This window comes from Oncorhynchus mykiss, chromosome 30 (assembly GCF_013265735.2).
Source record: "Oncorhynchus mykiss isolate Arlee chromosome 30, USDA_OmykA_1.1, whole genome shotgun sequence".
In the NCBI taxonomy this organism is placed as follows: domain Eukaryota; kingdom Metazoa; phylum Chordata; class Actinopteri; order Salmoniformes; family Salmonidae; genus Oncorhynchus; species Oncorhynchus mykiss.
In genome coordinates, this window is record NC_050570.1 from 25,678,490 (window position 1) to 25,694,885 (window position 16,396).

Below are 16,396 nucleotides of genomic sequence, written 5' to 3' on the forward strand. Positions count from 1 at the left end.
CCTGAAAGGCCACTCGGCAAGGAAGAAGCCACTGCTCCAAAACCGCCATAAAAAAGCCATACTATGGTTTGCAACTGCACATGGGGACAAAGATCGTACTTTTTGTCCTCTGGTCTGATGAAACAAAAATAGAACTGTTTGGCCATAATGACCATAGTTATGTTTGGAGAAAAAGGGGGACGCTTGCAAGCTGAAGAACACCATCCCAACCGTGAAGCACAGGGGTGGCAGCATCATGTTGTGGGGATGCTTTGCTGCAGGAGGGACTGGTGCACTTCACAAAATAGATGGCATCATGAGGATAGAAAATTAAGTGGATATCAGTCAGGAAGTTAAAGCTTGGTCGCAAATGGGTCTTCCAAATGGACAATGACCCCAAGCATACTTCCAAAGTCGTGGCAAAATGGCTTAAGGACAAAGTCAAAGTATTGGAGTGGCCTTCACAAAGCCCTGACCTCAATCCTATAGAACATTTGTGGGGAGAACTGAAAAAGCGTGTACGAGCAAGGAGGCCTCCAAACCTGACTCAGTTAAACCAGCTCTGTCAGGAGGAATGGACCAAAATTCACCCAACTTATTGTGGGAAGTTTGTGGAAGGCTTCCCGAAACATTTGACCCAAGTTAAACAATTTAAAGGCAATGCCACCAAATACTAATTGAGTGAATGTAAACTTCTGACTCACTTGGAATGTGAGGAAAGAAATAAAAGATGAAATAAATAATTCTCTCTACTATTATTCTGACATTTCACATTCTTAAAATAAAGTGGTGATCCTAACTGACCTAAGACAGGGAATTTTTACTTGGATTAAATGGCAGGAATTGTGAAAAACTGGGTTTAAATGTATTTGGCTAAGGTGTATGTAAACTTCAACTGTATATATGTATATTACACACACCTTATAGTGGAGGAAATCAATGTAAAACTTCAGCATCAGAGCTGTCCCCACCCACCTGCAGTGCCTCCAGTTGTCCAATGACAGCTAGTAGCTGGGCAGTGCTCATCTCCAGCCTCTTCAGCTGGTGTAGTGTTAGTGACCTCAGCCTCTCTCTGAGTCCCAGTAGAGGGTTGAGGTTGGTCACGGAGGTGTTGGACAGGTCCAGGCTCTCCAGGCGGGACAGGGAACACACATCAGCCAGCCCAGAGTCGTAGAAGTCCACATTGGCCAGGGAGAGGGACCGCAGCCCCTGGAGAGAGCTGAAACAGTGACATGACGGTTCCTCCAGAGAGGACATGGTCAGACCTGTAAGGACCAACCGCTGCAAGCTCTCCTGGGGGGGAGAGGGAGAAGGGGGAGAGTGAGAGAAGGTTAGTGTTTGTGGGTGTCTAACTGCTGGAGGCTCTCTTATTAGTGTGCTTACCCGGCAGTGTTTGTTGGAGGCAAGGCCATGTAGTATGTCAGAGATTGTGAGGTCAGCGTTGACCCTAGCAGCGTCCAGCTCCAGCAGGCGGTGAGGACAGAGAGCTCTCTGGAACGCCTCGGCAGAGATACGGGCCGTACGAATACACGCACGACGCAGCCGAAGGTACTCACTGCTACGAAACACTCCTACTGTACTGTCATTCAACAGACCTAGAAACACACACATACACACCTTTTTTGTTAGAGCGGAGACAAAATCATTTAAGGAATTAGCTCATTACTGCTCTAGACACTGCCTGTTTTGTGTTTTCTACTAATGATCAACGTAAGGATCGAAGCTTGGATCTGTGACGGTTGACTACTTCATCCTCCTTGCTCACCGTCAGTGGCCATCTTAGCCAGCAGCTGGTCAGCTAGCTCCTGGGGAAACAGCAGAGAGTCTCTGAGACAGAGAGATCCATCAGCATGCTTCACACAGAACCTCTCCAGGTTCCTACTGACATAGGACAGACACAGATCCGTCAGAGATGCAGGGGATGCCTCATCCTGGAACACACAAGGCAAGAGATCACCATTAGACACTTATGCCCGCACTTCAAGGCAGTATTCCCAAATGGCATACCAAACATTTGAATAGATTGCCATTGTCGCAACCCCTATTACCAGCCTGTTCAACCTCTCTTTCATATCGTCTGAGATCCCCAAGGATTGGAAAGCTGCCGCAGTCATCCCCCTCTTCAAAGGGGGAGACACCCTGGACCCAAACTGTTACAGACCTATATCCATCCTGCCCTGCCTATCTAAGGTCTTCGAAAGCCAAGTCAACAAACAGGTCACTGACCATCTCGAATCCCACCGTACCTTCTCCGCTGTGCAATCTGGTTTCCGAGCCGGTCACGGGTGCACCTCAGCCACAATCAAGGTACTAAACGATATCATAACCGCCATCGATAAAAGACAGTACTGTGCAGCCGTCTTCATCGACCTTGCCAAGGCTTTCGACTCTGTCAATCACCATATTCTTATCAGCAGACTCAATAGCCTCGGTTTTTCGGATGACTGCCTTGCCTGGTTCACCAATTACTTTGCAGACAGAGTTCAGTGTGTCAAATCGGAGGGCATGCTGTCCGGTCCTCTGGCAGTCTCTATGGGGGTGCCACAGGGTTCAATTCTCGGGCCGACTCTTTTCTCTGTATATATCAATGATGTTGCTCTTGCTGCGGGCGATTCCCTGATCCACCTCTACGCAGACGACACCATTCTATATACCTTCGGCCCGTCATTGGACACTGTGCTATCTAACCTCCAAACGAGCTTCAATGCCATACAACACTCCTTCCGCGGCCTCCAACTGCTCTTAAACGCTAGTAAAACCAAATGCATGCTTTTCAACCGATCGCTGCCTGCACCCGCATGCCCAACTAGCATCACCACCCTGGATGGTTCCGACCTTGAATATGTGGACATCTATAAGTACCTAGGTGTCTGGCTAGACTGCAAACTCTCCTTCCAGACTCATATCAAACATCTCCAATCGAAAATCAAATCAAGAGTCGGCTTTCTATTCCGCAACAAAGCCTCCTTCACTCACGCCACCAAGCTTACCCTAGTAAAACTGACTATCCTACCGATCCTCGACTTTGGCGATGTCATCTACAAAATGGCTTCCAACACTCTACTCAGCAAACTGGATGCAGTCTATCACAGTGCCATCCGTTTTGTCACTAAAGCACCTTATACCACCCACCACTGCGACTTGTATGCTCTAGTCGGCTGGCCCTCGCTACATATTCGTCACCAGACCCACTGGCTCCAGGTCATCTACAAGTCCTTGCTAGGTAAAGCTCTGCCTTATCTCAGTTCACTGGTCACGATGGCAACACCCATCCGTAGCACTCGCTCCAGCAGGTGCATCTCACTGATCATCCCTAAAGCCAACACCTCATTTGGCCGCCTTTCGTTTCAGTACTCTGCTGCCTGTGACTGGAACGAACTGCAAAAATCGCTGAAGTTGGAGACTTATCTCCCTCACCAACTTCAAACATCAGCTATCTGAGCAGCTAACCGATCGCTGCAGCTGTACATAGTCTATTGGTAAATAGCCCACCCATTTTCACCTACCTCATTCCCATACTGTTTTTATTTATTTACTTTTCTGCTCTTTTGCACACCAATATCTCTACCTGTACATGACCATCTGATCATTTATCACTCCAGTGTTAATCTGCAAAATTGTAATTATTCGCCTACCTCCTCATGCCTTTTGCACACATTGTATATAGACTCCCCCTTTTTTTTCCTACTGTGTTATTGACTTGTTAATTGTTTACTCCATGTGTAACTCTGTGTTGTCTGTTCACACTGCTATGCTTTATCTTGGCCAGGTCGCAGTTGCAAATGAGAACTTGTTCTCAACTAGCCTACCTGGTTAAATAAAGGTGAAATAAATAAATAAATAGATATAATGTCCAAAGTTAAAATAGTCGCCAATGAGACCTGTTATCCAGATACACACAGGAGGAGGTAGAGAACGTCTGGTGGTGGTAATTTGTAAAAAATAAAAAATAACAGACACCTCCAGCTAAGGACAGGTTTAACTAGCCAGCAACGTTACGTTCGCGATCGTGGTGGATCAAATTTCATCAGGTACCGTTATATAGCTAGCTTGCTAGTTACTGATTTGCTATCGAAAACCCAAGGCATTCTAATCAAGGCATTCTGCCTTATCCCAAGGTAGCTAGTTAGTGTCTATGCATAGGCTAGCTAGCTAACGTTAACTGTATGCTTTTTTAGATCAATGCACGACTGAATTTTAGAAATGTAAAGCGAAAAAAAACCTCACCATGGTCAAGGAATTGAAGGCCATATCATGCACAGTGAAACAGACGGGAAGGCTCGACACCTGACCAAAAATAAATATAGCTTTAGCCTCGGCTCGTCTTGTTAACTTGCTACTGTACCTAGATAGCCAAATCTAGCTGAAACTAGTTGTTGCGAAGAGCTAACAACTAACGTTAGCTAGCTAACTTGTTGGTACGAAAAGAGATGTTCCTGCAACATTTTCAGACCATGTCCGTTAGTTAACAGGGCTAATACGTATCTCTAAATCAACACACAGCCAGTTTGAACGTAAACATTCACCGGAGAAAACGATAGATGTAGCTATTTTTGTTGACAGACAGTAACAAAGGTCATGACACAGGAAGTACATCACCAGCTAGGAAGCTATTATTTACAGTATGCTAGGAATATACAGGGCGCTTTCGAGGATAAATGTTGTCTAGTCCCTTTCAAAGGTTGTTGCATTATGGAGATACAAATTGTCCGACTGCGCCTGTAGTATATGGAGCTATACACCTTTAATGTTGTTGTGATCAAATGTCATTCGTTTTTTTTATGAAGTCGCTTTCAAGTCACTGGTCATGGCTAGAAGGGATCCAGCTTTTGTAAAATAACGTCAAAAGGTATATTTGTTTCGAATTTTAGCAACCCGTGTCCAAACCTTAACCGAATTATCCTAACCTGCTATGTTAATTATCCAACCCTGCTACAAAAAGTCAAATCGGACGTTAATTTGACAATTCTTGGTTGGGCTGCCAATTTTTGGAGAAAGTTTGGAGTGAGATTTGCTGTATGAATTTCATTGCCCCCTGGCACAACCCCTAGTTGGGGGTTCTCCCCCGGGAATATTTTATTGTTTTAAAGCTCATTTTCTGTCATTCTATTTATTTTGACATGGTTTAGTCCTATGACCAGGGTGGAACATTTTAATAATAAAAAACACAGGTCAGGGGTATTCAGGATGCTTTGAGCATCAAATGAACACTCAAAATGCGACTACTTTGTTACTTTGAGATTTTGGGGTGATGAAATATACTTTTCTTTAAAACATATTTTTGAGGTGGTTTGACACTTTATTCAGACAGTAATGAAATGGGGGGACAGGCAAGTGGGAGAAACAGTGGGAAGGTTGGAAGCAGGGATTGATTCCTGTTCTCATGTGGAAAGTTGTAAACGACACATGCTGGGGAGTTTAACCACTACACCAAGGCTCTACTCAGGAAATACTCATATTAATGGTTGATGGCAGTGGGTAACCAAATCATAGATTGCAGTCTCCTTGTCCATAGGTTAGTTTCAAGGTAAGGACACAAATATTTTGTAATTTGGGTACACCCCGCTTGCGCTCCAGGATGGTTGGCCACCCCTGATCCATATTTCCCAAGTGCTGAGAGTTTTAAAATGTTCTTGTTCTAACAATTAATTTCTCAAAATGAACCAACCTTCAAGAAAAATCAAATTAATATTCAGGTGGTTTATGCCAACTAGTTGAAGAACTAGTCCTTGCCATCATCTTACTCTACAAAGACAAAATATGATGTGTTTATGAGTTGTGAGTCCTCCTACCATCTATGCCATCTGTGCATGTGCACAAATACTAAAATGTCCTACAATTATATTTGAGGCCTGGAGCATTCAATATCCAGTGCTTATTTGTATGACTTATTCAATACTGCCCATGAATGGTGGCAAAAATACATAGCCTCATATATTTCATTTTTAAAGACACGAGTAGGCATATCAGATTTCAAATATGTTATTACAATGAAAAAAATATGAAGAAGTAAAATAATAAAACAAGTGTGGGGAATGGTAATAGTGTTCTTGCTGACAAGCACAATTATTACCCTATATTTTAGCCCATTGTTAAGCAGGAGAATTGTTCCACTAATCAGATATTTAATAGATCAGTTAATAGATATTTAAAACGCACATCCAATCCATCCGATCCCTTACATAACTAGACCAATCACATATGCTTCAATGTGCCGCGGTTAACAGTGCAGGGGTAAAACAGGGTAATGATGTGGGCCTCCCGAGTGGCACAGCGGTCTAAGGCACTGCATCACAGTGCTAGAGTCGTCACTACAGACCCGGGTTCGATCCTGGGCTGTTTCACAACCGGCCGTGATCGGGAGTCCCATAGGGCGGCGAACAATTGGCCCAGCGTCGTCCGGGTTAGGGGAGGGTTTGGCTAGGGGGGCTTTAATTGGCTCATTGCACTTTAGCGACTCCTTGTGGCGGGCCAGGCACCTGCAGGCTGACCTCGTAGCGATTCCCTGTGGAGGGCCGGGCACCAGCGGTCGTCAGTTGAATGGTGTTTCCTCCGACACATTGGTGCAGCACGCTTCTTGGTTAAGCGGGCTGGTGTTAAGAAGCGCGGTTCCGCTGGTAGGCGATGCTTGTAGGTGATGTCATGGCTACTGTTGGGAGTGTTCTAAAAAATCTGCTAAAACAAGCATCTCTAGCTACCTTTTCCTTAAAAATAGATTATAATTCACTGCAAGTTCATCACATCAAGACGATCTCTCAATATTACATTGTTGTTCAACGGGGACCTGAAATTATTACCTCATCAGTCCAACACCAAGGTCACAAGTTGTGGACTTTTCAACACGTGAGGTTTTTAGACAGGGATTTTTATGACACTGCTCCTCCATTCGAATCACGGCTAGACTCATAAACTTTGAGGACGAAAAGGAGGTGAAGCAGCATTTGGATAACATAGGGGTAGATTTCAGCTACCAGTGTCACAGAGAGAAGGACCCTGAAGGTAAGGCATGACGTGCGCTGTCCCATGTGCTGAAGTGAGTGGTTGGGTCACTCAGTGTTGTTCAGCTCATGGTTACCCTTTCGCTGTCCCATAACTGGGGTGCTGAAACACTGATTCTGGTTGGTGTTTAGTTTGTTTATGCCTCATGTACTTGTACTGTAAGCTTTCCGCCTTCCACCTCATAAAAGTATCTAACCTATTTCTGCATGTACAGTGGGGCAAAAAATTATTTAGTCAGCCACCAATTGTGCAAGTTCTCCCACTTAAAAAGATGAGAGAGGCCTGTAATTTTCATCATAGCTACACTTCAACTATGACAGACAAAATGAGGAAAAAAAATCCAGAAAATCACATGGTAGGATTTTTTATGAATTTATTTGCAATTATGGTGGAAAATAAGTATTTGGTCAATAACAAAAGTTTATCTCAATACTTTGTTATATACCCTTTGTTGGCAATGACAGAGGTCAAACGTTTTCTGTAAGTCCTGGCTAGGCCACTCCAGGACCTTGAAATGCTTCTTACGAAGCCACTCCTTCGTTGCCCGGGCGATGTGTTTGGGATCATTGTCATGCTGAAAGACCCAGCCACGTTTAATATTCAATGCCCTTGCTGATGGAAGGAGGTTTTCACTCAAAATCTCACGATACATGGCCCCATTCATTATTTCCTTTACACGGATCAGTCGACCTGGTCCCTTTGCAGAAAAACAGTCCCAAAGCATGATGTTTCTACCCCCATGCTTCACAGTAGGTATGGTGTTCTTTGGATGCAGCTCAGCATTCTTTGTCCTCCAAACACGACGAGTTGAGTTTTTACAAAAAAGTTTTATTTTGGTTTCATCTGACCATATGACATTCTCCCAATCTTCTTCTGGATCATCCAAATGCTCTCTAGCAAACTTCAGACGGACCTGGACATGTTCTGGCTTAAGCAGGGGGACACGTCTGGCACTGCAGGATTTGTGTCCCTGGCGGCGTAGTGTGTTACTGATGGTAGGCTTAGTTACTTTGGTCCCAGCTCTCTGCAGGTCATTCACTAGGTCCCCCCGTGTGGTTCTGGGATTTTTGCTCACCGTTCTTGTGATCATTTTGACCCCACGGGGTGAGATCTTGCGTGGAGCCCCAGATCGAGGGAGATTATCAGTGGTCTTGTATGTCTTCCATTTCCTAATAATTGCTCCCACAGTTGATTTCTTCAAACCAAGCTGCTTACCTATTGCAGATTCAGTCTTCCCAGCCTGGTGCAGGTCTACAATTTAGTTTCTGGTGTCCTTTGACAGCTCTTTGGTCTTGGCCATAGTGGAGTTTGGAGTGTGACTGTTTGAGGTTGTGGACAGGTGTCATTTATACTGATAACAAGTTCAAACAGGTGCCATTAATACAGGTAACAAGTGGAGGACAGAGGAGCCTCTTAAAGAAGAAGTTACAGGTCTGTGAGAGACAGAAATCTTGCTTGTTTGTAGGTGACCAAATACTTATTTTCCACCATAATTTGCAAATAAATTCATTAAAAATCCTACAATGTGATTTTCTGGATTTTTTCCCCTAATTTTGTCTGTCATAGTTGAAGTGTAGCTATGATGAAAATTACAGGCCTCTCTCATCTTTTTAAGTGGGAGAACTTGCACAATTGGTGGCTGACTAAATACTTTTTTGCCCCACTGTATGTATTCTGTTGTCATGGTGTCAAAGGCTTGCTGACTACATGGAAGGAGTGAAAGAAAACATTGAGTCTACCACCCAGGTGCTCAAACACAATTGTGAGATGAATAAACATGGTGAAGGCTTCTACAAGCTTAGGGTTTACTATGTCCAAGGGAGGTACATGACTGAACTACACTACACTTAATCCCATTCAGTAGAAGATTATAACAGCAAAGTCTGCAACAATTTGCATTTCTCAGATTGACAAGTCATTTGAAAGGTTAGAGTGTGGCATGACAAAAACATGTTTTCAGACATGTCATCTTATTAATAAGAAATATAAGGATGATAAGAAAATACAGACAGACAGACCCTGAATCCATCCCCCAAGTGGTCAAACTCACCATGTTCTACATCTCTCCACCAGGGGAAGTTGCAGATAATCTGAAGATGGCCTACTGCTTCATGACGGCCTACAGCAGTAGTGGTAAGAAGTCTGTGGACTCGTGTCAAAACGTGGGTCTCTTCACTGACGTTGGTTGAGCCATGAAGGCCGGCCCTGACTCAGGGGGCAAAAGGTTGAAGGATTCACTAATGTGCGTGTTTTAGATTTAGGTATGTCATTTTAGGCGGGAATTGAAAAAAAGGGTCCAATCCTTTGTGTGTGGATGATTTATATGGGGCTCTGTAAAATATAACATGTTTTTTCTCTATAGGGGACCAACTTAATATTTTTGCATCCAATGAGATTGTTCCTCTCGACATGGAGAAAGGACAGATTCTCAGTCCAACACATCTATCTGCCTGAACATTGACAACAACTTGACTTGATTAAAATGAGTTCATGCAAACAGGTCTGTTCACGTGGTGTCATTATAGTTATAAATCCATGGTGGAGAGTATCTCATCCCACATTGACAGTGGACAAACAGCGCCATTTAAGTGTGTGGTCGTGTTAAAATGCAGCTGTTTGCGAAGTTCATAGGTTCTGCCATAAGATGGAGTCAAAGTCAAGGAAAACTAGCGTGATATGGCAAATCCACTGTCCATGAGTACATCAGGGCAGGTCAGAGTTTTATTTTGTCGTCTAATTTGCTCATCCCATTTGATGTCATGTGATGTGTTAAAAATAGAATAATCTGGTGGGACATATTCACGTTATGGAGTAAAGCGCTTCAGATCAGACAGATAATGTGACGTTTCGGTCAGAATTGCTGAAACATTTTTTTTTTTTTTTTTGCACCCATATTATTATTAAAGTACCAGCCTTCAATGGGCCAATTTGACAATATTGTAACGACCCAGGGTTTATATCCGCGGAAATCGTCTCTGCTGCTCGAGCATACTTCTGCGGCACAGTCGATAGCGCGCCTGACCTCCAGGGTTCGAGACCTGCTCCCTGCTGTTTCATTACAAAACATTGATGTAAACATATTCTATTGTCTTGCTACTTCCAAATCCAGCAGAGAAGCACACTGGTCACATCCGAGATAAAAACTTGTCTGTAATGCAAAATATTTGGGGGTGTAGCGAGAAACCTAAAAACAGACCTTTATCCTCTTACCATTCATTACCCGTGGCAATTTCACTGGCATATCATCCACTCTCGTAGACACTTAACTAAACAGTGCCCAGCTCTGTCTCGCGACCCCGGTAGGTGCCAGTCAAGACTCCACACGCGCAGCATTCTCTGGTGTACTGGCACACGGTGGTAGGAATCACCGTTATCTGTAGCCACAGATCTAGGATTAGTTTACACTCCCTAGTAACATTGGGGGAGACATAAAACATATTTTAGAGCAGTGTTTAGGCAGTCTGGTCTCATAGACTAAACGTAACATAGTAACATAAATCCTGGACACTCGTATTAGTTAGTATATGTTAGGTTTGATATGGTTACATAAAACAGATGAGTACTTAACGCAAAAACAAAAGTAGGATGGTTGGTTGGTGTGGATGGGTAGGAATGAATGTCTAGCAACTCAAAGGTTGGGAGTTTGAATTTCATCAGGGACAACTTTGGAATTTTAGCTAATGAGCAACTTTACAACTGCTTACTACGTTTTAGCTACTTTGCAAGAACTTAGCACGCTTTCCTAACTTTACTCCTTTAACCTAACTCCTAAACCTAACCCGAACCCCTGGCCTAGTGTAACAGTATAAGTTTAGACCGTCCCCTCGCCCATACCCGGGCGCAAACCAGGGACCTTCTGCACACATCAACAGTCACCCTCGAAGCATCGTTACCCATCGCTCCACAAAAGCCACCACCCTTGCAGAGCAAGGGGAACTACTACTTCAAGGTCTCAGAGCAGGTTACGTCACCGATTGAAACGCTATTTAGTGCGCACCGCTAACTAAGCTAGCCGTTTCACATCCGTTACACTAGCTAACGTTAGCCAGCTTGCTAAGGTTAGCCACCTAACTGTCTAGCTAGAATTCGTAACATACCATATTTTTTTCAAATTTTGTAACATATAGTTAATTTTGCAAAGTTTAACATATTCTGTATTTTGCAAATTCGTAACATATGTCACGAATTACAATTCGTATTATATCATACAAAATTGGTGCCTGACATCCACAAATTAAAACATACCATTGGACATGTCATTTATTATCCTGAAAACTAGGCTTTCGGATTTCCGTACACGAAGTGCTCTGAGACCAGGTTGCAGCGGGCGACTTTCTAAATCCCGCCATTTTTCCCGTGTCCATTCACCCTTATTCAAAACAGAACACATCTGTTGCAAGTTTCGGATTTAGCTACACACGTACACAACAATACGACTTGCTCTGAGACCAGGTTTCAGCGGGCAACAGCGAAGGCGAGCGAACTTTCTAAATCCCGCCCCTTTTCTCGTGTCTATTCAATCCTCATTCAAAACAGAACACAGCTGTTGCAGAGCACACCGCTTTTGGCTTTGTAGGAGCCTCTGAAATTTGCTGGGGTCGAGTTTGCCTTCCCGAAAAGAGGAATTTGGCACCCATTTCTGTGTGGTGAGTGTCTGGTTTATGTCTGTTTTCGTAAGCTAGGGTGTGTGGCAGCATCCCTGATGCTAAATCCATTTGCGCGGAAGGTTAGCTAACGTTATCCACAGGAGTAAGCCACACTAACGACGTTAAGTATTCTCTTTGAAGGTTTAAGTAAAGCGTTTATTTTGAGTTGAATAGTATTATGTGTTGCAGTAACGTTAAGTACGTTAGCTAACGTTAACTACCTTGCATTACACCACAGCCAGTTCTAGCTCTCAGAATGTCTTAAGATGTTTGCACTTGTCGAGTTAGCTAACGTTAGCTATTGTAGGTAGTCAACCTTTGTTTGCCGAGTTTAGTTAGCAAACTAACTAGCAACTGTCTTTAATGTCGTTGCTATTTGTGTTTTTTTAGCCAACTGAGATGGCAAGCTGGCTAACGGTTATTTGCGCGTGTTGTCCCCCTGATGTTAGCGCTAAGCTGATGGCTACTGAAACGCCTTGTCTCGGGTTGTCTTGGACTCAGAACCCCCCTCACTGTCCCGCCCAGATCCGGGGAGTGTTTCGGGTGGGGCGTGTTTTTTTTCTCTCTCACTAAAATGGCTTGGATATAAACATAAACTGCCGGTTGGCTACATGTCTTTCAATATAGAAGTTATTACTATGTGCAGTTAGTCTGAAAAAGCAGAGCACTTTTAGGGGAGGTGCAACGGCCTGTAGTTCATGCACAGGCAAGAAGCATCACGTTAGCCAGTCAGCCGTTGCAATACGAATTCATTAATCTTTCATGACAGGTTGGCATCAACATCGTGGTGCCTGCCTACTGTAGCTAGGATATGTCAGCATCAGTGATTAGCTAGGTAACGTTAGGCCCTGAAACGTACCAGTTAAAAGCAATACCGTGGGTCGATATTTGATTTCAAAGGGTGAGTGTTTAGTAATGAATTTATTATTTGTAATGCACAGTCAAGCACGTCTCATGTCCCACATCATTAGCTAGATGAGCCATGTTTAACAGATTGCTGATGCATCTTTCATTGCTGCCTTCAATGCCTTGATATTGCTAGGCCACTCTTGCTGGGCAAAGCAGGGACTCTACAGCAACATATATCAATCATGCCACATGCCATGCAGGCAGATTTCCGTTAACCCAGTAATATCTGTCAAGCAGTATAAGCTCGTGTTCCATAACTGAGATGCAGGTCTGGACATTAACGTTTTTAGCCAGTAGGACATTAAAAAAAAAAAAACATTTTTTTTTACTTGTCGAAAGAGCTCAAGTCACTTGTCCCCCGCCCCGGAGGACACCACTCCAATTCGGCTTAGCCTAATTGTTTGATATTGTTTTTTTTTGTGTGATTTCTTTAACTTGTCCATTCGGCCAGCTTAAATCTATATTTATTATTATTATATATTTGTTTTATTATACTTGCCCCGGGGAAGCGGACAAGCGTTGATGTCGAGCCCTGAGATGCCGTATAGTCATGGTAGTGCCTTTACAGCCTGGTTGATCTCAGGCTGTACTGTAGCCAACACCTCTATCCTATCATAACTTGTCATGCCATACACGTTTGGCATGACGTAGAACGAACACAGAGAGGAGTTTGCTAAATTAGCACTTTAGCAGATCTGGACCACCAGGCTATATATATTAGCCTTGGTTGGATACACAGAAAACTACAGAAATGTGTATTGTAGGCGCACTTCTGCATTGGCAGATTAACATTCTCTCAAGATGAATATAACTCGCAAGATAGATTTGAGTTGGGTTAGATGCTCATATCTACATAGCTACAATTGTCGTGTCTATCCATTGGTAAAAGATAAAGTGAATAGTGTGATATTGAATGTTTAGATAAAGTTCCAGAATTCAGCCCTAATAAGAGATCACAGCCACTGAGTTTCCCTGGCAGATCTCCTGTAGAATAAATTATTTATTTTCATGCATGACTAGAGCTGTTGCATAGGATGCAGAGCAATATAAACTGAACATAAATATAAATGCAACAATTTCAGAGATTTTACTGAGTTACAGGTCATATCAGGAAATCAGTAAATTTAAATAAATTAGGCCCTAATCTATGAATTTCACATGACTGGGATTACAGATATGTTAGTCAAAAATAAGTAGGGGCGTGGATCGGAACCAGTCAGTATCTGGTGTGACCAATTTCCCCATGCAGCACAATACATCTCCTTCGCATAGAGTTGATCAGGCTGTTGATTGTGGAATGTTGGCCCACTCCTATTCAATGCCTGTGAAGTTGCTGGGTATTAGTGGGAACTGGAACCCGCTGTTGTGCACATCAATCCAAAGCATCCCAAACATGCAGATTGGGTGACATGTCTGCTGAGTATGCAGGCCTTGGAAGAATTGGGACATTTTGACATCAGCAAACCGCTCGCACAAACAATGCCACACACACGGTCTGCCATCTGCCCGGTACAGTTGAAACCAGCTCATGAACTATGAGACCAACACTTTACATGTTGTGTTTATATTTTTGTTTAGTGTGTATATATTATTTTTACTAAACTTTGGGGGGGGGGGGGGGGTAAAATCTCTGGATGAATCTGTTTGTCTACCCCTGGTGTACAGAGCATTCAATAATCAAGATTAGTAAGGGAAAGTTTCACCATAATATAGGGAAAGGGAATACCTAGTCAGTTGCACAACTGAATGCATTCAACTGAATTATTTCTTCTGCATTTAACCCAACCCTTTTGAATTAGAGAGGTGTGTGTATTGGGGGGGGGGGGGCTGCCTAAATCGACATCCACGTCATCAGTGCCCGTGAAGCAGTTGTTGTTGGGGGTTAACTTTCTGACTCAACGGCAGATGTTTTCCACATTGCTGGCTCAGGGATTCGAACCAGTGATCTTCCGGTTACTGGCCCAATGCTCTTTATCTAATTTTATCTTTTTTCTTCCCATCACTATATATCACTGGCCCTCCCTGACTGTCCCACACGAACACTGGTTAGTGCAGTCTAATCTAAGTGGTAGTACTGCTGTGTTCTAGGTGCGCCCATCTGGTGCTGTAGTTGTGTTCTCTCTTTCCAAGGCCTGAAATGTGATTAGCTGTAAAATGAGACTCTCTGCTGTGTGTGTGTGTGTGTGTGTGTGCGTGCGCTACAGGGCATGCGTCAGATGTCAGCGCCATGGTCTGTCTCGGGTTTAGTCAGCCTACTCTGGGTTTTGTCCCTCCTCGGATGACATGGGACTTTCTTAGAGTCCGGATTTGTTATTGTTTTGCGAACTAAACTGAGGTGAGGAGCATGGTGTTCTAGCTGATAGCTGTTCTATCGCATGCGCAATGATTTCTGAGAAGGGGGGGAAAAAGTGTTTGTTCGCAGTAACCTCTTTGTTGTAATATCCCAAACAGATGTGGCAGTTACACCACTTTAGGATTCTAGCTTTAAATTGCAACATGTGTCCTGGTCTGTGTGTGTCTCAATGTTGGTGTTTGTGAACCGTTTCAAGAAGCAAGGCGTATGTCACGTCAGTACTTCACAAGAGAGGCATTGGAACGTGTTGATTTTTTTGGCTGAGATAATGGATGGGCTGGACATGCCTACAGATGATTTTGGATTGGTCTGCCATGTAGCACGCTTCTGTCTATAACACGAGCTGCTCAGTATGTGTAGATAATCCTTGGAAACGCAGCTTTTTTAGCCATGGGGAACTGCAAAAGTGTTGCTACTGCTCTTAACAACATTACTGTCCAGAATTTAGCAGGAGCTATCAACAAAGATCACTGGAAAAAATTGTGATGGACTACTTTCTGCACAGTTACTGTGAACTGGAGTGACTTGACACAACAAGGGGCCAAACAAAGCTGTAGCTAGCTGCAAACAGAAAATACATGCTACCGTGAAGTGTTTATCCATGTATACGGGTAAGAGTCAAGCTAAATTTTAAGTACACTTGCCAATTTTACGTGTATGATATGAATATTGCTAGACAGATGTCATTTGCATTGCTAGTTATAGCCTATTGTTACCTAGCTAGCGCAAATTGACACTAGTTACTACAACATTTCATGCACGGTGGCTAGCTATGACGATCAGTTTGTATTGCTAGTAGAATGGGTTGGGATTATGGTTCATTGTTCATGTTCAAATGTTCATTTTGTCCCATAAAGATTATTTTTTATAGCCGAAATACCTTCGTTTGTAGTTCACGTTTGGTTGAGAAATCCACCGGAAACTGCGGTCACGACAACGCCAAAAAATATTCCAAATTAGATCCATAATATCGACAGAAACATTGGCAAATGTTTTTTATAATCAACCCTCAAGGTGTTTTTCAAATATCTATTCGATAATATATCAACAGGGACAGGTGGCTTCTTAGTAGGAAATAGAGAAACAATGGTCGCATTTGGTCTATTACGCACAAATCACTCTGAGAGCCTCCAGCTGACCACTGACGCAATGTTGTCGTTCAGGCTCATTTTTCAAAATAAAAGCCTGAAACTATTTATTGTGACACTAGACACATTAGGGAAGCCATAGAAAAAGGAACCTGGTTGATATCCCATTCACTGCTCAATAGGAACGCAGAGCTTTCTAAATAAGAGTCCCTTCCTGATTGGATTTTTCTCAGGCTTTCGCCTGCAATATCAGTTCTGTTATACTCACAGACAATATTTTTACAGTTTTGGAAACTTTAGAGTGTTTTCTATCTTAAGCTGTCAATTATATGCATATTCTAGCATCTTGTCCTGACTAAATAGCCCGTTTTACTTTGGGAACGTTATTTTTCCAAAAATGAAAATGGTGCCCCCTAGTTTCA

At 43.2% G+C, this 16,396-nt stretch overlaps 2 protein-coding genes and 1 long non-coding RNA gene across 10 annotated transcripts in view; 2 read left to right on the top strand and 1 right to left on the bottom strand.

Annotated features, from left to right (window-relative positions):
* LOC110521609 (protein zyg-11 homolog) overlaps window positions 1–4,566 on the bottom strand; it is a 26,710-nt gene extending 22,144 nt beyond the window's left edge. For 2 of the 3 annotated variants that reach the window (XM_021599285.2, XM_021599284.2), the window contains exons 1-3: window positions 4,207–4,566; window positions 1,745–1,910; window positions 955–1,574 (exon numbers count right to left, since the gene is read on the bottom strand). In XM_021599285.2, coding sequence (XP_021454960.2) covers window positions 955–1,574; window positions 1,745–1,910; window positions 4,207–4,230 — 810 coding nt within the window. In that variant the 5' untranslated portion in view covers window positions 4,231–4,566. The remainder of the gene's footprint in view (window positions 1–954; window positions 1,575–1,744; window positions 1,911–4,206) is intronic. The other variant, XM_021599286.2, reaches the window with a different exon arrangement.
* LOC110521610 lies at window positions 3,811–9,467 on the top strand. Of its 2 annotated transcripts, none has more exons than XR_002473177.2 (3): window positions 3,811–4,010; window positions 9,052–9,239; window positions 9,341–9,467. It is a non-coding gene; the product is annotated as an uncharacterized LOC110521610 (long non-coding RNA). The 2 variants fall into 2 exon arrangements; XR_002473176.2 differs by lacking the exon at window positions 3,811–4,010 and adding an exon at window positions 4,593–4,828.
* Window positions 9,468–10,952: 1,485 nt separating this feature from the next.
* Window positions 10,953–16,396, top strand: part of LOC110521611 (ras-specific guanine nucleotide-releasing factor RalGPS2) — a 136,062-nt gene continuing 130,618 nt past the window's right edge. For 4 of the 5 annotated variants that reach the window (XM_021599289.2, XM_021599288.2, XM_021599291.2 and 1 more), the window contains exon 1: window positions 10,953–11,624. The gene's annotated coding sequence lies outside the window, so the exon portion shown is untranslated. Of the gene's footprint in view, window positions 11,625–14,768; window positions 14,869–16,396 lie in introns of those variants that run through there. The other variant, XM_036969315.1, reaches the window with a different exon arrangement.